Source organism: Mesocricetus auratus, unplaced genomic scaffold (assembly GCF_017639785.1).
Source record: "Mesocricetus auratus isolate SY011 unplaced genomic scaffold, BCM_Maur_2.0 Super-Scaffold_100006, whole genome shotgun sequence".
Lineage (NCBI taxonomy): Eukaryota > Metazoa > Chordata > Mammalia > Rodentia > Cricetidae > Mesocricetus > Mesocricetus auratus.
The window spans coordinates 59,425,625-59,453,313 of record NW_024429190.1 but is presented as its reverse complement, the minus strand read 5'-3'; the positions used below and the strand labels follow the sequence as shown (position 1 = coordinate 59,453,313).

Genomic DNA, 27,689 nt, shown 5'->3' with positions numbered 1-27,689 from the left:
CTGTACCCATTTCTCCCCCACTACAAGAAGACAATGTGATCATTAACCATTTCAGTTTTGCAGGGTTATGATATGAAACAGACACTAATACATTCAAGATGAAACCATTTATTACAACAACTAATGCAGTTTCTTCTACTCCCTTAAAATTGTGTAAGATAACTAACAACACAAGCCCCTGTTTTTAATGTTTAACTTCAAATAATGAAGTTACAAATTGTCAAAGAAGCAATATTTTGTTGAAAGTCAATAGCTCATTTGTCATTTTTTCTAAAGTCATAAATTGAACACCTGACATCTTGATTTATCACACTGTGAACTTTTAATAGCCAACAAGTTTGCTATTAAATTTTAATCAACCTGCCTATTAAATTTCATTCAAATGGTTTGGAGATACTTCGGCTTCTTTTAATAGCTAATTCATTCGCTAGCAATCTATTAAGATGGATTTCAATGACACATTTCCCAAGTACAGAATGGCTTATTGTTACTTCAATATAAAATGAAGGACTCTGAATGCACATTTGTATCTTCTTTAAAAGTGCAATTCTTAGCTTTGGGTTAGAACATAAATGATCACCTGTCTCAGACCTTTTACTTTGCCTTAATTGGTTTATGTCCTGACCAGTAAGGTTTTCTGTAACCGATATTTTGAAGTCAAGTTCATGGGTCAATGTGTGCATTGCTTCTACATTACAACCCATCACTAGGATGCTGTCAGATGTGTTCTTATCAGCTCACATACCTTGGAGCAACACAGTTTGTCAAATTCTTGCTGACACTCAGTAGTGTCAGGCTTGAATTGTGGTACCTCCTGTCACTGCTGTCCTCTCTAATCCATAGTTCTAGACATGTTTCTGACTATAGAGTTTGTTTTCCTAAATTGCTTGGTTTTGGTCTCTTTGTTTATTTTGGTTTTGGTATTTTTGTCTTTGCTTCTGAATATTGAATTGTATTTATTGACATGATTATCCCTTATATATTCAGGCCATAAACCTCTTTTATATATAATATTTATGTTTTTCACATACCTTTTTTATATACACTACTTCTGTTTTGTTTTGTTTTAATTCTAAGACAACTTGTGCTTTCTTCTAAATATTTTAAAATTCAGTTTTATTTTCTCATTTGCTATTATATTATCAGATACAACCGAGTGAACATATTGTGGATGAAGGAACTGATAACGTTAGATATTTAGTGATGGCTTCAAAAATTAATAGGAAAAAATGTGGTGCAGAGTCTAGTGACTTAAGCCAACAGCGGTGGGATTCAAACTCAGAATTCTCCATGAAAATTGTTCCCAACAGAGGAAGCAGCTACTCATAGATGTGATGAATCTATGTTCCTTTTGGGTCTTCCCTTTGTTTTGTTTTGTTTCAGTTAATTTCATTACTGCTGAGATGAAGTGTCACTGGGTAGTCCTTTGTTTTGGACATCTCATTGATGAGATAACAGTGGGTCCTTCCATGCCAACCAGTCATTCACTTCTAAACCTCATGTTTTATGGTTAAAGTGTGTATTTATGTATTCTATTTAGCTGGAAATGAGGGCCAAGCACTTACAAACCCAAGGCTGGATTTACCAGGCTGACTTTTCTGAACCACAGAAAATAGCAGAAAGCCCGAGTTCCTTTTTAATAAAAATAACTTAGTAAAAATAATATTTGATTTCAGTATTGACACATAACTAATTGATTTATTTTTTCTGGAAATAAAATTCTTGATAATTTGCAAACTGCATGTAATTAATCACAAAAGATTTAACTTTAAATTTTATATTTTTGGTTATTTTTGCCAAATAAAACTTCTGAACCAGTGAAACTATGACTTCGTAGTAACATAAAAGAGTTTATCAAGATCAAGAGCATAAGGCTTTTAGTATAATTCACTATTTTTGACAGTTAAAAAATATGTAACATATAAAAATCACATTCAAAAGGTCCACTCTGAATACAACTTGAACTATCTAACTGAAAGCAATAAAATATGTGTCTGAAAAAAATGAAAAGTTCCCTCTTATATGTGGATTCTGGCGTTTAACATATGTATGTGGATGTGCTAGTGTAGGCAGACGCTACCAAACTAAAGAACAGGTAAGGAGGTGTTGAAGGTGAGGGCCTAAGGTGACAAGAACTCGGGATGAGATGACACAAGGAAGACACTCGACATGGCAGAAATGAGTTGGTAGGTAAATTAACAAAAACAAATATTTTTAAAAATTGCTATAATGAAATCTGATATTGTCTATGACAATTTTCAAAAGTACGCCTGAAATATGAATTGAAGAAAGTATTCAAGAATGGGGAGAGTTTTGACTCCTCTATTCTGGAGGCTTATTTTACATATTACCATGAACAACTATATTCTGTTTAGACAGAAGATCCTGTAAAAATACTGTTTCTCCTTTTTGAATCAAGACTGATTCTTTTCCTTCAGTCTTAATATCATCTCTAATCTTTTTTTACTGCACAAATGACCTCCGGTGGTTACATGTTCCTTTATGTAATACTGTGTAACATGTTATAAAGCAACCAAGTTTTTAGGATAAAGAATTGTGAAAAAAAATGATGAAAAATCATCAGAGAATCTATCAAACATGTACTTGGTATACTGAAAGTTAGGTCGAGCTAGTGAAGTATAAGCCCTTGTTTACAATTTAATAGAGTGACTTTAATTGAATGTGGCATAATTATAAGTATGACAACCTTTACTTTTTCTATTAAATATTTTTCCTAAACATGAGTCACCTTTCACATGTTAATGTGTGATTTGATAAGAGTTAATTCCTATTTACTTCAAAATTATGACTAGTTGCCATATTCCATAATTTAGAAATACATTCATAAAAAGGCATATTTAGTTTAATTTGTGGAAGGCAGAGGCTTCTGAGAGAAAGTAGGTCTGGGAACATGCTCTGCCCTGGCTTTTGCCTGACTTCCTTTGTTTTTTCTGGGTTCAATTAAAGTGAACACTTTCCTCTCTCTCATGTCTTTCTACAATGCTGAGGTCTGTCATGGGTTTGAAATCAATGGAGCCAGTTTACTTTGCATGATAAACTCTGAAACCATGAATCCAAATAAATTTCCATTGTTCCTCTTGGATGTTTCTCTACAATGAAAAATGAACACAGAACTTAAGGGCTTATTCTTTCCTTTAAATAAAAGAATGCCCCCATTTCCTATGCTGCATTCTCCACCTAGCTCTAAAAAAGGCAATGCTTAAAACAAACAAAAACCCCAAATTATGCCCAAATTATATTAACTGTAGTAACATTTCAAAGGTAAGCAAACAGTCTATGCAGCACTTATATTGACAATTTACCAAATTGTAGCCCGAGTTTAGTATAGGATAGAAATAAATAAGGAAGAAAGCTGATTAGCCATTCATAGAGAATTCTCTTTGTAAAAGGATTTATGAACACTTTAAGTATTATAATAATAACAATAGCAAATACAAACTGTTCACTATGAAACAATTTTTCCATGAGACTAGATTATAAGAAAGAGTTAATCGCACGGGTAAGAAAGATGAAAAAGAGCGGAGCAAGTGCTGGGAAACTGCTCACAAACGCTTTCTCTCTTGCTTCTGCCAAGTTAAAACCAATAGCGTTACCTCTAATGGATGAAAGTGATACGAATGTATTTCCTTTTGTCAGTGGAGGGGCATTCATTCATAGCATGTTAGATCTTAAGCTACGAATCACAGTAATACCAGGACTCCTCTATTTGACTCAGTTTCTCATATTTAAAGTCTGTACTTATGCTGCACTTGGCTCTTTTTCTAACAGAAAATTGTTTTCTAACAGGGAATTCTGTTTTTAATTTTTATTTAAATTAAAAACAATCTTATTTTACATACCAATCCCAGTTCCTTCTCCTCCCATCCTCCCATACCCCCACTAACCCCCCCTCATTCTACCCCCATGCACTCCCCAGGCAGGATGAGGCCTCTCATGGGGGATCATCAAAATCTGTCACACCATTTGGGTCAGGACCTACACCCTCTATCGTGTATCTAGGCTGAGAGAATATCCTTCCATAGGCAATGGGTTCCCAAAGTCCATTCATGCACTAATGACAAATACTGTTTCCACTGCCAGAGGCCCTCTGGACTGCACTGCTCCCCTCCCCCAATTGACACTGATGTTCAGAGACCCTGGTTCAGTTTTATGCAGGTTGCCCAGCTGTCTATGCCCTGGCTCTCTCTTGCTCAGGTCAGCTGTTTCTGTGGTTTTCCCCAACATGAGCTTGACCCCTTCTCTACAACTGGATACCAGAAGATCGGCTCAGTGTTTAGCTCTTCTTTATTTTATTACCCCTTTTTAGGCTTTTATTGGTAACATATACAAAGGAAGAAATCGACACAGAAATTCCTCATCCCCATAGTAGTAACAGAAATGGCAGATATCCTAGAATAAGTACAGTAGTAGAAAAGCCAAGCATACTTATTTGCTCCTCATTATGCTTGCTCATACCAAAAACTGCATGATGTGTTCTGCTCCGGTTCATGATGCTATGCTACCACGATAAGCAGATTATTAAATCGTTTTGAAAACTTCAAAAATAGATGTCAGATTATATTAGGAGCTGTTTAATATTTACAGCAAGTGATTTTATAATCCTTCAGAATAGCAAGGCTTTGGGGCAGCATCGCTTATTTTATGTACATATATCACATCGTATTTATTGATATTAATAAAGTGCACTGAGTGCATGTGCTGTTTTACCCTCATAACTTTAACTTATATAAATCATTAATCACAGCCAAACACCCCTTACATTTGTTCATTTGCATTCCCTCTAAAAGCATAAAAACAAAATATGTTTAGAAGCCTGAATATTAATGAGGTAGCAGGTGATTTATTGTGAAGTTGCTTCTGCTTCAGTGGCCAACCTCCTGAGAAAGACAATAGGGGCTCTGAGAAGACATGAGTTAAAAACAGGCCTAGTCACATGCCTGCTCAGCTACAGACTAGTTATTTAGCAGGGCTGTCTGAATTGAACTAGTGTTCCCTATGCTCCTGGTGGATAGGGTAGGGTTTGGGAAGTAAACAGGAGACAGTGTCTGCCTATATCATGATATAAGGAAGGAAGAAATACATCATCTTTATTTGCTTGATACTAAAACATAGCTTCAAAGCAAAACAGAAAACTGGCATAGTTAGATGTAATTTATATTTTTTTTCTAATTTTGAATAGACAATTCAGCATAATTATATATTTATTCATTTTATTTATTTATTTGGTTAGCTTCAAGCTAGCATCATGTTAGGTAAACTATCACTATTTGTTTTACTTGGCAGTTAGGGAACTAACTCATTCATCCCACGTCTTTCTGCATAATAAAAAGGAAAGGAACCCTGAGCACTGCAAGTGAAGTTTAATGTCTGGTTCCTTGAGACACCAGTAAGAATCTGTCTTCATTCCATTTAGATCCTTATTCCATGGATTCTGAGGGCCTAAGCCCTTTGCCAGAAGTCACTGAATTAAACTGTGTAATTTTTAGTAGTACTGTGTGTGGTTACAGAATTGAGTCAGGACTTGAAAATGTCACCCAGGTGGCAATCTCTCCCTGTTTCATGAACAATGCTGCTATCAGGTCAGGCCAGATTTTAAAAGGTAGATATCTGTGTTCCTACAAATCTATGAACACAGACCATCATAACTACTGACTACACACATGTATTAAGAATGTTTTTGCAGATTAATAAAATCCTAATTCCGGAAATAAAAAGTCTATTTATATCAATAAGTAAGTGCTACACATGTAAAGAACATTCTTTCAACATGAAACAATTCAATATGACTTGTATAACTGCAGCCTTTCTGCTCAAGTCTCCGTACCTAGCATTTAGATAAAATGAATGTGTGTGGCAGGCTGACAAAAGACAGATAGGAAAATAAGGAGAAATAAAAGCCTAGAACACTAGCCAAGTCGTTTCTTCATAAGGAAAAATCTCTTTTTTTTAATTCAGAAGAGTCGTGTTTTTTAAAATTACTGTGGGCTATGGTTGATGTTGAGACACCCATCACATTGGAGGAGCTAGATTGAAAACCTTGGTTGTAAACAAAAGTCTGCATTAATTAAACCGAAGGAAAACTAAATGTAATTTTAATACTGGTGATAACAAAATTTAATAAAATCTAATTTCTGAATGTTAATTTCTATTTAGACCCAGATAAAAATCTCTCGATTAAACTCAAATTTCAATTACTGTTGATCGTATCATCTTACAAGTGCTCAAGATGAGATTTCCTGAACAGAGATGGTAAGCAGGAGGTATGAGTGAAAAAGATGACTATACTACCTTCCTACTAGTACCAATACAGGGATGAAAAGAAAATCTAATTTATTTGTATATAGCCTAGGGAGGAGTTGAGGTTGAGCACAGCCATAGCCTTCCAACAAAATAGTAAATATTTAAGTAAAGCAGCCTCTCACTGATAGTCAAGCTTGTGGACATGCTGGCTTCTTTCGGAGTTACACTTAGCTGAAACTCTACATTCACCATTCAGCTTGCCTAAAGGTTCCTTTCCCAGTTGGGATAGTGCCATCAGAAATGGTATTTTGGTAGTGCTCCTGGCTGCAGAAACTGCAGATTCTCCTGCATAAGTAACACAATGCCAAGCATATGGGGGGAAACCCCTTTGGAAATGTCTAGGGAATATTTATCGAAAAAAATTCATGAATATAGATAGTTTAAGTTATTTTTAAAAAAGACTGATGGTCAAACAGACTTGCAAAGTGAATATATAAGACTTTACATTGAAAATTACTAATTAAGTTTTCAGGGTTTCATATAGCACTTAGGAATAAAGTCCAAATAGCAATCAAGTTTATTATACTTGGAAATTTAAAAAGATAATCTGATATAGTCAATATTTGTACACTGCAACAAGTTGATTCAGAAAAGAATATCTCAGATGGGAAAACAAGCAAATTAAAGAAGCCCAAACACTAACAAGAACCAATAAGTGTCTCTACCCTATACAACAGACTCTTCATTCTTAACAAATCCTGAGATACTGTGATTGTCTGAAGCAACATTGGTTAAGATGTACATATTATGAAATGATGCTCCTCTGATATACTGAGCAGTAATATGAAAGAAAACCTAAATTAAAAATAAAAATTTCTTAAACCATAGCTTGTAGTTTCCAAGGGTCAGTACTCTTGAGAAAAAAAGATGTCAATATCTAACTAAGATACGGAATTAGAATTTGTAAACTGTATAGCTGAACCTAAGAATGAATGGGAAGTTACAATATATGAAGATGCAAAGATGTAGTATCTAAGATGTTTATTGTAATGATAGAGGACATAATCTGTAGAGTGCACAGATGTGATTCATTATATTGCTGGGGTGACTGACTTGTTTATCTGGAAATATGAATCTTGGATGTCACATACCTAAATATGTTACACACGCCTGAATGCAGGGAAGATATGATCCTGGGAAATAAGACAAGATTAAAGAAGGAGGTTAAAGACTATCTTTAGAGATATAATATGAAGAAATAAAAATTTAAAGTATTCCAATCATTTGAGATAAAAAAAATCAATGGGATGAACTAGGGAGATCTTCTGAGGCTCTATTCCTAGTCCAGATACCATTTGGCAGTTGATGGCTATAGGGGTGAGTAGGAGCCACTTCTCTTTTTTTTTATTTTTCAGCTTAAATTTAGATAAGAAACGAGGTTGCTTCACAAGTCAGTTCCAGGTCCCTCTCCCTTTCCCTCCCCTACTCCCCTGCCCCCCCAACCCCCCCCCCATTATCTCCTCATTTCCCCAGGGAGGGTGAGGCCCTCCATGGGGGTGTCCATAGTCTGTCATTTCATACAGGGCAGGGCCTAGACCCTCCCCCAAGAGTTCAGGGTGAGAGTGCAGCTCACATTGTTGGACGGAAGTCCAAAGTCCATTTGTATACCCGGGATGAGTACTGATCTACTGCCCAAGGCTCAATAGATTACCTAGGCCTCCTCACCAACACCCACTTCTCTTTAAGAGTGTGGCCACTTGAAGGCTGTCCTGTGCCCCTAAGGATAACCCCATACCCATGAGCATATGATCAACGTTACTTGAACTCTGTAACTTAAAATAATAAAAATAAACAAATAAATAATCTGAAGACATGAACTTAGAGGAAGATGTGATAGGTAGTTTTGGGTGGGAGGGGAGTGAGGGATCTGACTGAAATACATGATATACATGTATGAAATTTTCAAAGAAAATAGATGAGAATAAAATAGAGTTCCCCAGCTGGCATATTGGTGGGTATGTATGTCATAGGAAAATTAACACAGGAAGTGATGAAATGCCCCGTGACTTCCAGAACCACTAACATTGCAAGAAAAACAAGAATACATATTTTGAAAAAGATCACAACCTGAACACATGTCAAATCAAACACTAATTTCCACCCTTTATCCTAGTTCATTACTGAAATAACTTATTCATGTTATAAGAATTTTAGGCTCTGAAAATAACGGCTTCCCTAAATATCTCCAGAATAGGAATCTGAATGAACATCCTAACATATAATATCAATCAGTACAAAATGTGTTCACAGATTGGAGAAATGGCTCAGCCATTAAAGGCTAGGCTCACAACTAAAATATGTTCACTTCCTGTAAATTTATTTCAAATTGGCCCAGTCATGCTCAGATGATTGTATTTCAAACTGATGACATTTGAGGGGATTAGTGGAAAAGAAACAAAATTGATATTATGTAATGTGTTTCTCTTTAATGTTACAAAAATAGCTTATTAAAGCATTTATTACTAAACTTACATAACAGAATAGCTTTACATTAAATCTGATCACATTAGACAAAAAATTAATTCACATAGTGTATCCATCCTCATAGTAAGCCGAAAGACTAGCATATCATTCAAATCTTATTGTCTCAACCTTTCTAAACAAAAATGTTTCCATGGCTGTTGAGATCTCTGGAATTTAAACACTTTGGCAGGATATTATAATGATAAAGGTATTTTTCTTTGTAGTATCAAACTGCAAAATCTCCACAGATGACATTATTTAACAGCAAATAATATTGGTCACACAGGTAGCAAATTAATTTCAAGGCCACTGAGGCATGAATGATGATTTAGAGAATAAAGTGAGAAAATATGATGTTTCTATAAATTTCAATGGAGAAAATATGAGCACCATATTGAAAATGAAACTTCTTGAGAGGGATGTTCTAAATGAGCAAATTTTGATAATGAAAGAAATAAGAGTGTAAGCTTTAATACTTTTTCTTGTATTTAGATGCATACTTCCACTCACCATTTTTACTTATCATAAAGTAATACAGATAATTTAAAGTTATCACTAGTTACAGTTAGTATCTCAGTGACTCAAATAAACCCAAACCTCAACAAGGTTAAACCATGCATGTTGGCATCAAACTCAGCTTGCATACCATTTGTCCTAGCACTTAATTTATAGTTATTCAAATATGTGGTCATTGATGTGAGACTGTCTGAAGCTCCCCCATCAGAGTTCTTAATGATATAGCAGAATAGCTGTATAATCTGCTTCTAGGTAGCATTATAAAACAGGCTGAAAACAGACTGGTCAATTTGTCTGACATTAAGACAAGAATAACAATGTTAGAAACAAAAATAATTTAGTTCATAAAAATGACAGCTTCCCAGACAAAACTGTAACACTCACTTCAAACTGTATTGATTCTCTTTTATGCCAACAAAGTTATTTATGATCACTCTTTTCTCTTTTCTCTCTCTCTCCTGCCCTCTCCCCTCACCTTCCCCCCACCTCTCTCTCTCTGTCTGTCTTTCTCTCTCACATACAAACATACTGACATGCGCACTCACATGCTTATGTAAACACAAGAGAGAGACAGAGAAACAGAGAGATACATTGATTGATTCTCACAAACAAAATGGCAAATTATGTTAACTTGATTTCAAAGTCTACATAGTGATCTTGGAGCATCTTATCCACAAGTATTACATGAACACCCTCTACCCATTTATAAAATATTATAAACATTATTTTCAGTCTAGAATTTTCAATACCCAAGATTGTCTGGATATATGTTAGAGCTAATTTTACCTTATCTTGCCTCAACTATGTATTAGACAGTATATTTTTATTTTCACGAAGATGATGAAATTGTCTTATACCTGGGACAATTGGCACTCTATGATCCTTAGGAGACTATACAGCCACATAATTGCCCATTTTCACTGCTTCCAATGAGGTCTAACATCTCACGAGTTTATAACAGTGGCAGTTGATTAGGAAAGTAAGTTGCTCATTTGATAATTTCTCTCAGAAAACATCCTAAAAATTCAGTGTTTAAAAACAATCTAAGAATAGTGGAATTCAATACTGTACTCTCCAGGGATCATACCCTTACAATATTTCTAGTACATAAAACAGAGGTCAGAACATGTATATGTAGTAATGCCTTTACGAACTTCCTACATTCTTCAGAAAAGCAATAAGTATGAAACATCATTCCTAACTACCTCTGTTGAGTGATGCAGAGCTGTTTATGTCTCCAGTAATGAAGGACGACTCTGACTGCTTTCTGACAGTGTCATTCCACATTCTCCGAATTCGGCTCTGAATTGAGAAGGAAGAAGGAGACAAAGTCATGAGAAAGTGACTTCACGCTCCGTTTAAGGTTTTCTTTCAAAGTTATATGATGTCTCTGTTCCTAGCATCTAGCAAAGAAACATTTCTACATACTTGTAATGCAGTGGCATAAGAACATCAGAAATAAAATTAGTGACGCTATTTTCTTGTCATTAGGTATTTTCATAGGTGTCCATGCCATAACAACTAAAACTGTCCACAGTGGAAAAGACAAATTACTATACCGGTGTAACCAAGTTAAACACAGTGAGATGTATACTCAAGAAAATTTCAGTTTCAAAGGTTCAGCAAATTAAAAGTTCAGACTCTCACATGAGTCTGGAAACAGAATACTATTGAAATGCTAGTGAGGTACATTTTCCAGAAAATTTTCAAGGAGACCAACGACATTTCAGAGATTACCTACCTCTTGACTTTTCTTTTGAGGAGTTAAAAGTAGATCTCTCAGCTGTATTCATCACTTCACGGTAGGAAGCTTTATAGATACCTGAGTAGTCTTCCATTGTGATTTCTATTTCTAAATTAAATATCTAAGAGGCAGAGCACTTACTAAGAAAGTTTTAGTCTGGGGGAGATGTTTTCTCTTTTATTGTGTTTTGCTATTTTATTAAATTAGGTTATCACAAAATATTGATCTTCTGGGGAAGAAGCAACATAGTTCGAGAGGCTGTTCCAGAGATGCAACGCTTAAGAAGAAACTGGTGCTACTAATAGTGAACCCAAACTCACAAGCTGGCCATATTCTGACTATATTTGAATAGTAGGAGTAGTTAGTCTTAGAATATCTGGTCATTATATAAGTCTTAAAGTGCATAGAAAAATATTTAGCCATATTGGTTTATAACACATATTTCTCCCAGATTGGAATACAGACACATGCATATAGAGTAAAACTCAACATCATCAATGATAACAGGATATGTTTTAAAATACAGAGGTGAAAGAAACAACTATATCATAGCCATATAATAAGACACCACTTTACATAAAGATAGAAAAAGAATGTAATGTTGAAGAAGAGACAATGAGAATAAGTCAATGAAATAATAAAATTCAGAATTTGGTGAGAGGCTTACAGATGGTTTAGGGAGATGTCACACAGAGGAGCAAACACACCAGGGACACTTTGTTTCCCAATATGAATGCTGGTTCAACAGGTGTTCATTCATTTAATGTGTTCCACAATTTCATATTCATTACACAGATTCTTTTATTTTTAAAGTGTTATATCTTAAATGGGAATAGATCCAATTATAATAAATAAATGATGAAAGATAAATAACAGAACTATCATAGGTTGATCAAAATAAGTAGAACGTTGCCCTGTTCCATAGTATAAAATCTCCGTGTGTATAGTCCTACACATTATGTTGGCCTGATTCCTATATTATTAATATTTGATAAGATGTTACCACCAGGAATTAAATAAATGGTACTTGGAGGTGAGGAGGACTCTGATTCATTGTTTTGCCAGTCATGTCTCCTCAAAACTACAGTGTTTATATAATATTTATTACATGTAGTAGATAATATCTTATCTCTTCTTTTTCTAGGCCACCTCTTCAGCCTTTCAAAGTAATCAAAATAAAACCTAAATTTGCAATCACAATACTTTCGGGGTGTGTCTCTTGTGTTTTCCTGTAGCTTCATCCCCCATACTTCCTCATATTGTCAGGTTCTCCCAAGCACTCTGAGGACGTTGTTAGCTTTCTAATGTTCTTTTCATTCCTGAATTTGCCAGTTTCTTGGGCCTCAAGGGTCACATACTAAGCCTTCTCTCACCCTAAATTGTGCTTTCCTGAAATACCTTCTCTGATAGAGAATACTGTTTAGATGCTGACATAAGTATCAACCTCAAAAAAAGAAAAAAAAGTTTCTTCATGACTGACTCTGTGAATCTGCCTGCAAACTTCACATTATCATTTTATTTCCCTCCAGCAGCTTTCAAACCTGATTTCAGTTGTGGTTTGGCTGTTAATAAATTCTTGTCTATTAACATGAGAATTAAAGTTCTAGAATATAAGGGAATTTACCTTTTAGTCATTTTATCCCAAGAATTTGAAAGTTAAAGGAAGCACTTAGAATTTTAAATTTAAAAATAAAATACATAGAAAATTATTGTTAGGGTTAGATGTAATATTTGTATTCCTATGACACATTTTTTTCATTTATAATGCAGAAAATTTTAACATTTTCTTACAGAAAGTCACAATTAATGCTGAAACGTTTATCTGCTTTTAAAAGGATTTGGGAGGTTAATTTTTATTTTTTGGGAGTTTTGCTTGTTTGAATGTCTGTTTACCACATGTATGCAGTGGCTGTGGGGGCCAGTAGAGGAGACCAGATGCCCTGGAACTGGAGTTACAGATGGCTGCTAGATGTCATGTAGGTGCTGGGCATCAAACCCAGAGGAGCAGTGAGAACTCCCTAACTCCTGAGCCACCCAGCTCCCACCACCATTTTTGTTTTACTCTGAAAAAATGTAAGTACCTATCACTTATGTAAGGCCATATTGCCACAACTAACAAAACTTAGCATTATATGACATATAAAAATAATATAGAACTATGTTACAAAGCAAATATACATCTTGAAATATACGTGATATTCTATGCTGTAATAGGGACACTGAGAAATTACAATAATTGCCAACTTATTGAGCACCTAAAATTATTCTGAGTAACATTAAGTTTATCAAGACAGACTAAGAAACCACTACTACTATTGCTACCATTTCACACGTATTAAAACTTTGTTCTGACTAAAAGAACAGGTAACTACCTGTAACCCTAGCTCTTGGCAAGCTCAGGAAATAGGGTCTCAATTTTTGGACCACATGAGACTCTATATAATAAAAGGAAAGAAACAATAAGAAAAAATATTTTTTAAAATCATGACTGGCTGGGCATTGGTGACACATGCCTTTAATCCTAGCACTTGGGAGGCAGAGGCAGGAGAATATTTGTGAGTTCGAGACCAGCCTGGTCTACAAGAGCTAGTACCAGGACAGCCTCCAAAACCACAGAGAAACTCTGTCTGGAAAAGCCAATAAATAAATAAATAAATAAAAATCATGACTGATAAATAGTAAGACTAGGGTTCAAACCATGGTGTTCTCTCCCATGAAGTTACTGAACTGCATTGCCTGACTTCAGTCTTCAGAGGTATTGCTAAATATCAAATCAGTCTGCTATAATTAAACTGAAACTTTTGAACACTATACATTTCTAATGATATTTGTCAGTAAAATGACCACACAGTGATAGGTAATGAGCTAGCAATGTGGAAGGCAGGCTGAGTCCAATCAGGCCAACCGATATGCAGACTCTCATCCATTTTAATTCAAAAGCTGTTGAAACTGTTATTGTAAAAAGAGAGAGGACAGAAGTTATTCGGTAGGAATAAAGTCACTATTCACAAGATGGGGATGTCGCTTGAAGCATCATCCCGATTTGTCCTTATTTTCATGTTCATATTCACATGTCTGATGTACAGAATGAAAGGTCTAAACCCATGAATCTCTGCCCACCTGAGTGAGCACATCTTTAAACACCTACTTTGTGACTCTGAAACCTCAGAAAGTTATGAAAAGAACAGATTACATTTAAAGTACTAATGATTACACAGTATGCCTGGACTAAGTTTTATGATTTGTGGTTATTAAGATACTTAAGTAGACTGATACATTTTGAAAGTTATAGGGTACTTGTTAAAATTTAGTGGGGATTATATTAGATTGATATTAGGCCTATGGTTTTACTTACAAAATAAAAGTCCATTAAGTTTGAAGATAGTGTTTATGATCCATTTTGATTTATGAGTTCCAGAGCTAGCTAGGTCTTTGGATCTGTAGTCATTTGGTATGGTTAAAATAACCAGATGTGTTTCATTTGCAAATGAAAATTTTAAGATGAAAAGAATCGATTTTGTTAAGATATAAAAAATTGTTTACATGAACTTAATTTATTAAGCTTTGTAAATAAATCCAACTATTACAGACATTTGCTGGAATTGTAGATTGGTGGTACAGTGTTTGCCCATCATGTTCAATAGCCTTGGTTTAATATATAACATTACAATAATAGGAATAATAATAATAAGAAAAACTGAACACTTCATTTAAACGGTACTTATTATTACCTACTTAATTTAAACCTTCCTCAGAACAATCTAGTCATTATCATATTTGCTGCAAATCCATGGAAGATTAGTCTTCTAGACCCAAAACAAATTCATTGATGACCCACACAATTCTACATTGTGGTCTTGGGAAATGGCAGACACTTTACCTAGAAGCTTATAAAGTGTTCCTAGTCAGGGACAATTTAGCCATGTATCCTACTGGACTCCGGGGATGCCATAGACCATTTATGCCAAAGATGGTTTGGTAGTGTTCTTAAACACACTGGATCATTCAATTTTCAAGCACATCCCATTGTGTGAACTATAATTTTTCCTCAAACATATCATATTTTGCAACTTTTTCCTATTACATTTTTATTTCATGTATAAAGGTATTTGGGTTGCCTGTACACCACATGTGTACAATACCTGTAGGGGTCAGAATGGAGTTTGAGATCCCTTGGGACTATGAAACACATGTGAGTGCTGGGAACCAAGCCTGGGACTTCTGAAAAAGCATGCAGTTCTCTTCACAAGGGTACTATCTTTCCACTCCCATTTATATATGTTTTTTATGGTATATAGCTGAGAACTATTATATCCATTCAAATATCTAAGACGTGTGGATCATAACTATAAAATATACTTTCTGTAAATTTCACTTTTAGTAGAAAATTTCTATCTCTGCTGTGGCCATTCTTATGTCATAAGTAATGTGAATTTAGACTGTACATTTCAGAATCCAAACATGTATTATTTTAATTTTTCCTTTGAGAGTGCTAGGCATGTATACAATGTATTTTGATGAGATCTCTTCTCTACACCCTGCTCCGACTTCTCCTAGACCTTACACCATACTCCCCTCCCAACTACATATCTGCATATCCTGCTTTTGCTGTTGTTTGTCTGTCTTCCTTACCATCTCACAGTCTAAATAGTGCTGCCCAATTATTGGAGTTAGTGGTGAACCATTTATTGGAGTATGGGCTGCATACGAGAGTCTCCATCCTTGAAGAAAAGTGACTTTCCCTTCCCCATCAGTCATTATTTGGGGATATCTCTTGTCAGACAGGAGTCTTATAAGCACATTCTGTATTTTCCACAATTTTTATGTAATTTTTGTTTCTCCTGTTTCGTTACAGTCACACTAAAGCCAAACTCTTGATGCGGTGAACACATGGGATGGGGTGACTAGAAACTGACCAAAACACAAGGAACCAGTTGTATCATTTACCTGTGAGCCTGTGGAGTACCGTCCTGGAGTTCGAGAACCAGATGTTTTCCCTGAGCCAATCGAACTCTCCGTGCTTTTCCCACTACAGCAATGAGTGCGCAAGCATTTCCCGTACTCTTTGCGTACCTAGCCAACGAAATGTTAACTTCTATTAGAGCTTCATTCATTTCAGCTAAGAAGTAAGGTACAACTTGTATATGAGCTTTTATTTTCAAGAACATAATTACTTCCTAATTCCACAAAACAAAAAATGTTAATCATCTATTTCCAGTACAAAAAAGTAAAATTCATGTTGCCCAGCTTAAAGTTCACTCTACTGTATAACCTTTGTAAATACACACACTGCATCAGTAACACCCAGTGGTATTACCCCGTAATTCAAAGACCATATATTTGAAACTTTTAAGACACTATCTTGAGCTTTATTGATTTTAGAGCATGACCTATTGGTTCAACAGTATTTTAACTATTGCTCTTTAGATAAAAATCAGTGAGAAAGTTGAAGAGAGTGAGGTAGAGAAGCCAAGAGACCAAAAGGAGAAAAGGATTTAAAATTTAAAGACAGAAAAAGAAACTCTGCTGGGATAAGCATGTCATTAAAATCTAAATTTATTCTAAATGTAAAATTTGAAGACAGTAAAAATTTTAAAATGTTTTAAAGTAATTCCATAAAATTGTTCTCAAGAACTACACAGAAATACAGTTACTAAAAAAAAAAAAGTCCTGGGGAATAAATTCTTAATCTGTAAAGGTATTGAGAAAATAAAAATGATCACATATAATTTATTTTTTTCAAAGTTGGGAATATAACAAGAATTTTTGGGCAAACTTGTGACATGTTACATGTTATATTACTGTAGATTTAACTGAACAAAACATGAAAATAATTCATATTCCAAACTGTCAAAAAATAACACAGCAAAGGGATGTTTTAGCATGCTTACATAGGAGTATACATGATGATGTGATACTGTGTACATTATTGTTAATTCTTTACATAAATGATTTCACTGAGTACATAAATTCTGCTATTTATAGCAAGGTAGAGTTCTGGTGTAATTTCACTGAAAATGAAATATTAAATATATGATATAAAAAGAAGTTATTTAGATTCAGACTATATTCTGGTTTCTTTGAAGGAACCCCATTGTATGAATGTTTATTATGTGAATAATTAATCTTCACAGTAGTGTGATTTGATTTAAAATCATGAGAACACACCCAGAGGTGTGTCTATGGGGCCTTTCCCGAGAAGTTTGACTGAGGAAGGATGAATCGCCCTAAAGGCTGATAGTACCATACCACAAGCTGAGTTCCAGAACTGAATAAAACTGAAAAAAATTGTGTATCATAAGTATAAAATATAACTTTCTGTAACTTTCAGTTCTAGTAGCAAATTTCTGTCTGCTGTGGTCATTCTTATGTCATAAATAATGTGATTTAGACTGTACATTTCACAATCTAAACATTTTTTATTTTAATTTTTCCTTGGAGAGTTCCACACATATATACAATGTATTTTTATGAGATCTCTTCTCTACATCCTGCTCCAATGAGCATGCATCACGTTGTTTCCTGACTGAGGACCTGGCATGGCCAGGTATCTTATACTCCCACAACTTTACATCAGGTCTTCCTATATCTTCTCAAATTGTGAATCAAAATAAATACTTCTTCCTTAGGTTGTTTTTGCCACTGATTTTGCCACAGTAAGTTACTTAGTACAGATAGTAGAAGGTAAGAACATAGATTAGAAGTGGAATACTTGCTTAGTGTGACCCTAGTATCCCTACCCACACATAAAGAACAATGACAGATATATAAAGCCAAGCCAAACATCAATGAAGAGTGCCTTGGTGGTCATGGGTGGTGGGGAGCAAATAAGACTTCTCAAAGATGGTTATGGAGACAGCACTGAAAACGAAGTATAAAATTTTTCTGTTTCCAAGATAAGAATGCAAACAGATAAAAGACAAGAGAGAAGGTGGCATCCTGTTCTAACAGTATGTGACAAATGAAGAATATGTAATTAGGGTGCTATTAATAACTGGCAAAATATCTGCTTTGTATTTATTGTTCTTAAAATAATATGGCAATACTTTGATTACAATTTGGGAAGCATTAAAATAATCCTTATACAAAGATCCATGTGATAGAATGGTTTGAAAATGTGTATTAAATTTCTGATGCATCTTTAAGAATTTTAATGTTCTTTAATCTCACTTGCTTTGTGTCTGGTGCACTCAGCCAAGGACTATGTTCCGTTAATCTGGGGTGTTTTTTAATTGAAGCAAATATTGTAGCAGAAAGATAAAAAAGAGAGGAGAGAAATTTGGAGAAGCATTCATCTTCCAGTTTATAAAGAAGTACTGCTGGATAAATCATAGGAGTTCATAGTGAACTATTTGCATTTTACAACAAAGATTGAATACTCTGCACTGATTTTATAAACAACCAACAAATCTAGAGGCACGGTAATGCCAACCACCATGCCAACTGCCTTGCTACAGGATTGCTACTAATTCTCTTGATTTCATAAATTTAAATTGTTCAGTGTATATCTTAATGAAAAAGATTAACTTGGGCCATGTCCATGAAGCATCTCATCTACTTCACATGATATGTCATCTGATAACCCTAGCTTATTTCAGTGTGACGTGTAGAATATAGAAGACAGAAAAGAAAATAGGCCTTACTAATAGAATATTTTTCTATACTCTCAAAGTCAGAATAAATAATTCTGGAAGCTCTGAGAACATAATGAGTAACTGGATTCATAAAAAAGGCAACAGTAGCCAATTTTACTGTACCCAGTGGACGTATTGTTGCTATACCATACAATCCATATTGGAAAATTTCAACTCAAAAGGTTTGATTTCTATTTAAGAATTCAATCAATCAACAAGTAACCTTACAAAAATCTCAAAAGTGAATATTATATACTTAGCCAAAATATATAAGTAATCCCAAGAGCAAAGTTGTATCAGTGAAATTTAGTCAGAAAGTTTTTATAGCCAAAAGCCAAGAATTTGACTATTTTCACGAGAAAAAATTTCTATTTTCTGAAGCTGAGTATGTTCTTCCTACTAAATGAAAATGCCACCATTTTTCTCTTAAAAATACAAAGAATATGATTATTATTTATTATGGACATAAAGATATTTTCCTATTAATGACTTAGTAAAAGTATTAAGTGCCCTATATTCAATACTTTTCTGTGATTTTGTGGCCTGTAAAGTTCATCTGTTGGAAACTTAATCTCCAAATTAGCATGTTAACGATATCAGCACAGGGACTCTGGGAGGTAATTAAGATTAGATGAGTTCCTGGGGTAAAATAGTAGCTCTCTGGGCAAAGGAAGGCCTCCCTCCTTGCTGCTTGGGCCTAGGTTGCCATAGGATGATGACCACACAAGTTTAGCACCTCAATAGGAGCTTCTCTGACTCTAGAAGGGTGAGATAAATAAAGTTCGATCCTTTATAATTACCTAGTCTGCACATTCAGTTACAATCCCAGAAAATAGACTTAGTCAATATTACTAAAGCTTTGAAGCAAGACTCCTATCAATGTATGTGTTTTAAATATACATTTAAAATGTAATAATCACAACTGGTATTGTGGAAAATAAAAGGCAGCTAGTTCATTTAGTCCCATGAGCCCTAATTTCTCAAGTTCTGTTTAAAGAAAAGCACGTTAACTTGATACACACATTTTAAAACCTGAAATGTTGTATTGATAAACATAATTAAAATTCTAGACTTGTTTGTGGGTCCTACAAGACAATCTCAACATGAGCATTAAAAGCTATTCTAATGGTTTTAGTCAAGTATTTATGTAAAATAATACAAACGCAAGAAATAAAGTATAAGTATTAGACAATAGAATACAGTCAAATCAATTTATTTATAAAGTACAAAAAGTAAGCGTTGCTGCTCTATAGGTCCTTTCCATGTTAAATTTAAGATTTAAAACTTATATGTCTTCTAATTTTCCTAATGTATAAAAGAAGAATGACAGGTAAATTCAATCTGCAATTCATTATGCACCAAGATCTTATGGCCACATATTCCTATGGTCATTTTTCACCACTCTTTTTACTATCTAGATTTGACCACCACCATCTTTCTGTTTCTCCTAGAATCTGTTATGTATTTCTTCTTTCTAAATCTACATACCTTTCAGAGTATTTTGTCTCCCTGGCTTCCCTAATGCCTATTAAAATGCAAATGACCATGCTGTCAAGCTTTCTCTTGTCTTAAATTTAATAATGTGTGGACTTGATTCTCATTCTATTCCTCTGACACTTCTTTCTTTTCATCTTTCCCCTTACTATTTGCCTGTCTCTTCCTCTTTAAACCCATCAAGTGCAGCTAATTGTTATCTGGTGACCATACCTAGCTGCTCTACTTCTTCACACACAAGCCAAGAGTTAAACTCTCTTACCCACTGCCCCTAGAAGTTTTATTGGTACCATTTGTGGAGTCCTGTCTTACAGAAAGTGCATAGAAGTGACACAAGCCACATCCAGATGGTTTTCACGAGATTTTTTTTTTCATTCCCAGATTATTTCCTGGATGTCATCAACCATAATGACTACAAAACTCTATGTTGAGAACCTAGGTTAAGACTTTATCAAGCTATGCCTTCCTCTGGTATTTCATCTAATGTGTCAATGAGAGAAAGTAAACATACATTGAGTTGAGCTACTGACATTTTGGGGATATCATCATTTGACAGACTTCATTCATCCTATTCTAGCCTGTCTTTGGTGAATTTTACTCTAACAGCATAAAACTCGTCTGTTCTAATATGTGTAATCCAGATTTCCCTAAATATTGACCTGACTGATCATTATTACTTTGACCTGTATTTGTGACCATAAGAAAACATTGTAAACATTTACTACCAGCTAAAATTGAAACACAGTAAAATTCTGTTTTATTCTTGTCCATCTTAATAAATAGACATGAATCTCAATGTCTGTTTTGGTGGGACTTTAGTTTTTAGTCTTGAATAAAGACTCTTTGGAGATAATTATTCCTTATTTTTCCTGTTTTCCAAAACAAAAGTCAAGTATTAATTTCTGACATTAAAAATATTTGTCACTTCATTTTTAGTGCCATCTTCTTAATTATTTCATAATTATTTTCATCACCTCCATGTCACACATGAGAAAACTGGGATATGAGGATGTTAATTCACCTGCTATAAATCAAGGGTCTTTTATATGGATTCCTAGGACTGAAACATAGGCAATCTTGCTAAAGTTCCATGTAATAAAAGCTACAGAGACACATTCCTAATGGTATTGGAATGAAAATTCAATCTTATGGTTCAAAAAATATGAAACAATATATTTAATTACCCAAACTAGCTTTTTAAATGAATTTTATTTTCTTATCACTATATAAAATCTGAAAATTAACTATTCCATGATTTACTTTTTTCATTTTTTTATTTTATAAAGAATTACATATCTGTCTCCCCATTCCCTCATCCTCCCATCCCCCCATGCTTCCCACCAACCCCCCAACCCAGCAACCACCCACTCCCCAGGGATAGTTAGACCCTCTATTTACTTTGAGAACTTACTCTCTAAAACATAACTTCCAATTTTCTTCCCATGGATGTACAAAGAAGTTTGTAAGAAAACACTTTTATGAACATTGTACAAATAATAAAATGTGTTTTTTTAAACTTGAACACCCTTTCTAGCTATTATGCTTTTACTTTGTTGCCATTACTATATAAAAATAAATGAATTAACATGTTTTATTTGTTTTTTTGAGAAAGTAGAGTAATATATTTCATTTAAAAAACAACAAAGAATGCTTTATGTAAATAGGTTGTATATCCTTTACTATCATGAAATATGTGCCATTTGCTCTTGTTAAACTGTAACTTACCTTCTTCTGTAGGACACAGTGGAAAATGAATATAAACATCCCTTGTAGAGAATTGAAGATGGTGAAGAGATACGCCATGATGACTGTGCTTTCATTAATATACATGAGTCCAAAAGCCCAGGTCAATCCTAACAGGCAGAGGAGAGCTATTGCACCTATAACCCATGACCTGCAAAGAGGAGAAAAAAATTTAGGGTTATCAAATAATTAGTCTTGAGTTAATGCAACCATGTCAAATAAATGATACTGACACTGAAAAAAAATTATGGTAAGTTTTAAAGACAGAAAATGTGAAACAAGTGGTACATATAGGTGTTTAAGATTTTAATGGAAGTACCAGTTATCAAGCTTGAGGTGATATACATGGATGAAAATGTTATGAACACAGAAATTCATTTAAGCAAAAGCAGATTTGTGCCATAAATTATTCATGTGTTTTTAATACATATGCAAATGGTATGGATATGTCATTATGGTGAATGGCAAAGGAGAAAACATCTTTAAAGTTACATTAGTCTTCACCAGACTCCTTGGTATATTTGTTTGAGTGCACTCAGTCCTTATTGCTTCATCTATAACATTTGTACACCATTTTTCCAAATTTCCTTTTCCTTATTAAAAAGTATTGTATCTGTAGAAAAATACTAACTCTGACTAGAAAGAACCAGTATTTAAAGCACATACTTAAAGTTGAACAAACCTATTTACCTAATTGTATAGACAGGTAGAGCAAGTACAGAAAAATTAGGTTGAAAGAGAAAGTTCCACTCCACTGGCAAGAACCTTTTAGCTTTTGGGTACTATGTTGAATTACGTTTTTCAAAATCAGGCCTTTAACCTTCTTATAGACATAGGATGTCATCATCTCTTAGAAGCGCCTACAAACTCAGAAAGAGGATGAAATTGAGAATGGGGATGGACTGATATGAATCGAATAATATAGCAGGAAGGGTAAGTTGTCACTTTTACTCCATTTGCTTTTTCTCCCAAGCTGGCATGTTTAATGGTAACATGTGAGTGACAGGAGTTCATATATTTGTGGTCATGCTACACATTTACTAGGAATATAAAGTAAACTATTCTGATATATGGGGTTCTGATAATGGAAATGGAATCCTTCTTAACTTGGAAGTAGAAGGGAGACTAGGACACAAAGCATTCAAGATCCCTATACATTCATAGGCCCATTCCTTGATGTACTAGATCCCTTCTTTGAATATAGCAAATAAACATTCCTTTTCAGTACACTGTTATGTTTAATTTTTGTTACTAAGGAGGAAATAATTCGGGGATTTATTTTTTGCAAAGAGGAGAGGGAAAACTACATAATTCACCATAATCTGAATTCAATTATTTTATTTTTTAAAAAGATTTTAAGATAAGGTCCCAGAGGCTTTTTAAAATGGATTATATTGCTTTTTTCTTTCAACATAACAAGCATTATATTTCAGATTTAAATATCTACTAACTGTATCAGGTTTGAAACAAAACATCAAGCCTATTGAATGAAGGAGGTTTACTCTTGCATTTGGCACATTTGCTTATATGAATTAGAAAACACCTTAAATGTTAATATTTATTTCACAACTGAATTCCAAAATATGGAAACAGACAAACAATAGCTCTTGGGTTCTAACATATATCAGAAAAAGGAAAAATGGAAAGAATCATCATTAAATAAAGAGAAAGTATCTACTTAGATTTAGAAACCAAATGATGACAAAAAATATTGACATCAGTCATTATCCAGTAGAAAACACACAATGGATCTAAAGGTTAAATGGTCTAGAACTGCAGTAAGATTTAATTTCCAAAGAGAAAATAAGAAAAAGCATGAAGAAGTAAGTGTGATGGGATCAGGAATGGAGACAAAGGACTCTTCACCAGAAGAACAAACTGAACGTCTACAGCAAGGTAGCCCACAGGTGGCCAATTGTAGTTGATTCTTGCAGGACAGATACGTTTTCAAATTTTAGGCAAATGCCTAATTGCTATCATTATCTCTCCATTTGTTAGACTGGTACAGACTTGTAAATTCATTTCAGAAATTTCAATGTATTCATATGCAATTAGATTATTCATTATGACATGGGTACCAATTTTCAGAGGGAAAAGTCTGCATGTGTAAAATTTAAATTTTAAAGGGCCTTTCCCCCTTTTATAGGCATAGTTAACACAGGAAATCATTAATACTAATTGCAACTGGGTAGTTCCTTATCCATAAAATCATTTTAAAGATATACCACTGAGTCATGAAATAAATTAAAACAAATGATATGTGAACACAACAGAAATTTTGGACATATGCACCAAGGAAGAACACACTAAAGTTTGAGATATCCATGAGAGACAAGTCTGTACCAAGGGAAAGTGCTGTTACTGAGGCACTGAGTTCAAGTGATAGCCCATTAACAGAGGTGAGTTGGAATTCTTTTTCCTTTTTGGCAATACACCTGCAGTACTCTGCACGTAAGTTGTATGCCAGTGTTTCCTGCACAGTTTGCTCTTCTGCCTCAATGTGAATGACAGAAGCTCTAGTGATTTCTCAGTACTGATCTGACAGCTAATTCATGGGACCACACTGATAAATGCAATTTATCAGCCATTCAGGTCATTCTTACTTGATGAAGGGTCTGTTATCCTCATAGCTAAAGAATGCATAGACATAAAGACAAGAACACCAACATTAGCATTTTATGATAAAGAATTTCATGCGAAAAAATATCCTTCTATTTACCTCACCAAAGGCTTTTATTCCCCACCTCCCTAAAAGGTATCATAACCTTCCCTTTATGTCCAGAAGGTAAATCCTAAAATGACCATGAGAACTTAAATACCAGGGAATAATATCAATTTTTACAATATTGCAATATCCCATATGAGACTCAGAAATTCCATTTTTTCATCATGTGCTCATATTACTTGTGACTTGACAGAGACATTTATTTCTTAGAGATCACATTTCTCTAGAGAATGAGAAATTTTATGAGCAATCTGAAAAAAGGCTTGGGGGCATGCTTAAAATGATAGATGTCATGTCACTTAAAGGTATCCTTATTCTGTAATATTAGTGGATAAGATGACTTAATTATGGACAATATGCCTCTAAGTAATTTTAACACAGAGGTGATGATTAACCTGAGTTAAATCTGATCATTACAGCTCTTTTTCTTCCCTTCTTCTTGCCAGAAGCAATATATTTTCCTGCATTATGAATACACAAATAGTCTTCTCAGCAAGGCCCATCTGTGATGAATTTTGAATAAAGAGAACCACTGGTAAAAACTTACTCTCCAGAAGGATGAGACAGTAAAGATTGAAATGAGGTGGAATGAGAGTCTGGTATGTGAAGCCTGCTTGCTTTGAATTTACATACAACTCTGCTCAATCATTTACTAGATATTTGATGTTGGGCAGAAGCTAATCAGCCTGTGGTTGTGTCAGTTTATGCATCTATAAAGTGGTCATAATGAGAAAGTAAGTATAATATCTACTATTCTTGGAAAAATTGAGTTCTTATCTGAGCAATAAAATACTTTTAATACTACTAGACTGTCTAAAGATATCCTCCAACTGAAAATATAAAATTATGTAAAATTTCTTACCCAAAGGAGAAAACACTCCATACATAAATATTGAGCATTTAAATGCCAGATAAGGTGTTTAGAAAGTAATATGATTCAGGGATAGTGATGGGGTTGAAATAAATCAGTAGGTGGAGCAGTAGTGAATGGAATTATGTACTCCATGTGGTGAGTGCTAATCACAACTGGCAGTTTAAATTCATCAAAGCAGAATAACATTTCAAATTCCATTTCTAAGGCATACCAGTCATAATGCAAATGATCCAAAGTCTCACATAGGTGGTACATATGACACTAGACGATATAGTTCTGGAAAATATCGTCATTACAGAAAAGTTCTATTGGATAATGCTGAACCTGGACAGTTTAAGAACATTTTAGGCCAATAACCATAATTGCAAGAGATGTTTAAATTATGCCATGAAAATGTGAAGATACACGAACATCTAGCAATTGTTTGTTTGCTATAATGTACCTATATAAAAAATCATGTATTTATTATATGTTACAAAGCAATATGGTAATATTTACAGTTATACTCACTCCCATTGCATCAGTATATTCTCTGAGATAGATTAGATATAAGATTAGAAATATATTTTACACTAATTAGGCTAGAACAGTCTCAAGCAGATAGATGCATCAGTTAGCATATAAAGTTACAGGCAAAAAAAAAACAACTTACAAAATTATATCAAGGTTTATGAACATTTAAAACTTAAAATAGTCAGCTTGCAGCAGGAATACTGAAGTGTCACATTTTACCTTCCACATGGAATGCCACAAGAGAGAAATGAAAGTAGGATTCAGCAATTTCTACAGCGACATCAGCTGCTCCACCAAGCAGAGTCTCCTAAAAGCAGCTTCACTCAGTTACTGCTGATGTGTTGAGCAATGTTCGCTGGGATGTGCACAGAAGTGAGTGTGACATTTCTAGGTCTTACCAATTAAGGGATTGGATTGAGGCTCCCTCTACCTTTTGTTCTTCCCTTTTAGGAGGACAAAGGCACAATAGAGCCTCAGAAGCAGAAACAGAAGCTTCTTAGTAACTCTGAGTTGATGCATGAGATTTAGGCAACCTGTTCCCAGACTTTCGGGAGAAAAATACTTTAAACTACTGGATTTTGGTACAGTTTTATAGTGGCTTACCTGGTGTAATAATTAACATGTAAATTTTTATCTTTTAGAATTCTAAGCTTACATTTAACATAGAAATTCACACTTACAGACAAAAAGAAACATTTGTGAATCTTACCTACAGTAGGGCATAATTAACATACAATGATTTTAAGTTTACAGTCACTTTAGATGGCCTATGCCAGTTAAATTTCAGCATTTGAAGTGAGGGCAGTTATTACATTAGTTTAGAGAATTTAGTATTATTATCTCTTCAGTTCCAAATTAAACAGGTGACAATGTTGTTATCACTTACCATAGCAAAGTTATATATGTTTGATTTCCTTATTTGTATTTTAAAGCATGTTTATAGAGTAGGCTTATAACACAGAATAATTTTCATTCAGGTTTTCTGTCATTGATAAACACTTGTCCCACTGTAGGCTGTATGACTAATTTCACCATAATTATTTTAAATTTTTATGGCATTATGGATACTCAGCTTTAAAATAGTCTTGGTGGAGATTTGTGGATCCTTATGAGTTATCTTTTAATTTATGTTAATTTATTGAAAGTAAAATAAAATATACATATAACTCTAAAAACAAATGGGAAGATGGCCCTGTTTAAAAAGATTTTCTTTGGGAAAGTGTTTTCTTTTTTTATTATTTTATTCTCAGTGAGATTTAAAATTTTATTTAAATAGTACCATAAAATTTAACAGAAGTTTACATTAGAGTCTAAATGAGAATATTTACTAGTTTCTGTCACTTGACAACAATTATGTATATAATTGAAAAAAAACACAAGCCATATAAAAAAGCTATTATAAGTTTATAAACCCTTATTAGCTCAATGTGAATTTTCAGGTCAGGTTTCTTAATCAAAACATTAATTTACATGCTGGGCTTTGGTGCTATCTTCATCACCGTTCAGAAGTATATTTGGCTTTAGTTTTTGTCTGAGTCTTGGGATTCATTAATTCCTGAAAACCCGAGACTACAGGATTGATTAGGTAAGGGTCATTGGAATATAAATCGATGAAACAATGTAAGGTGTTACATATTCTCTGTATTTTTTATTCAGCTCAGA

The 27,689-nt window shown here is 34.1% G+C and overlaps 1 protein-coding gene across 26 annotated transcripts in view; it reads right to left on the bottom strand.

Annotated features, from left to right (window-relative positions):
• The window catches only part of Adgrl3 (adhesion G protein-coupled receptor L3), a 748,011-nt gene that overhangs the window by 47,858 nt on the left and 672,464 nt on the right, over window positions 1-27,689 (bottom strand). For 17 of the 26 annotated variants that reach the window (XM_013112013.3, XM_013112010.3, XM_013112019.3 and 14 more), the window contains 4 exons: window positions 24,519-24,545; window positions 21,898-22,066; window positions 15,992-16,117; window positions 10,506-10,602 (listed from right to left, as the gene is read on the bottom strand). In XM_013112013.3, coding sequence (XP_012967467.1) covers window positions 10,506-10,602; window positions 15,992-16,117; window positions 21,898-22,066; window positions 24,519-24,545 — 419 coding nt within the window. Of the gene's footprint in view, window positions 1-7,412; window positions 7,455-10,505; window positions 10,603-15,991; window positions 16,118-21,897; window positions 22,067-24,518; window positions 24,546-27,689 lie in introns of all 26 variants that reach the window. The other 9 variants (XM_013112012.3, XM_040747277.1, XM_021226079.2 and 6 more) reach the window with 2 other exon arrangements.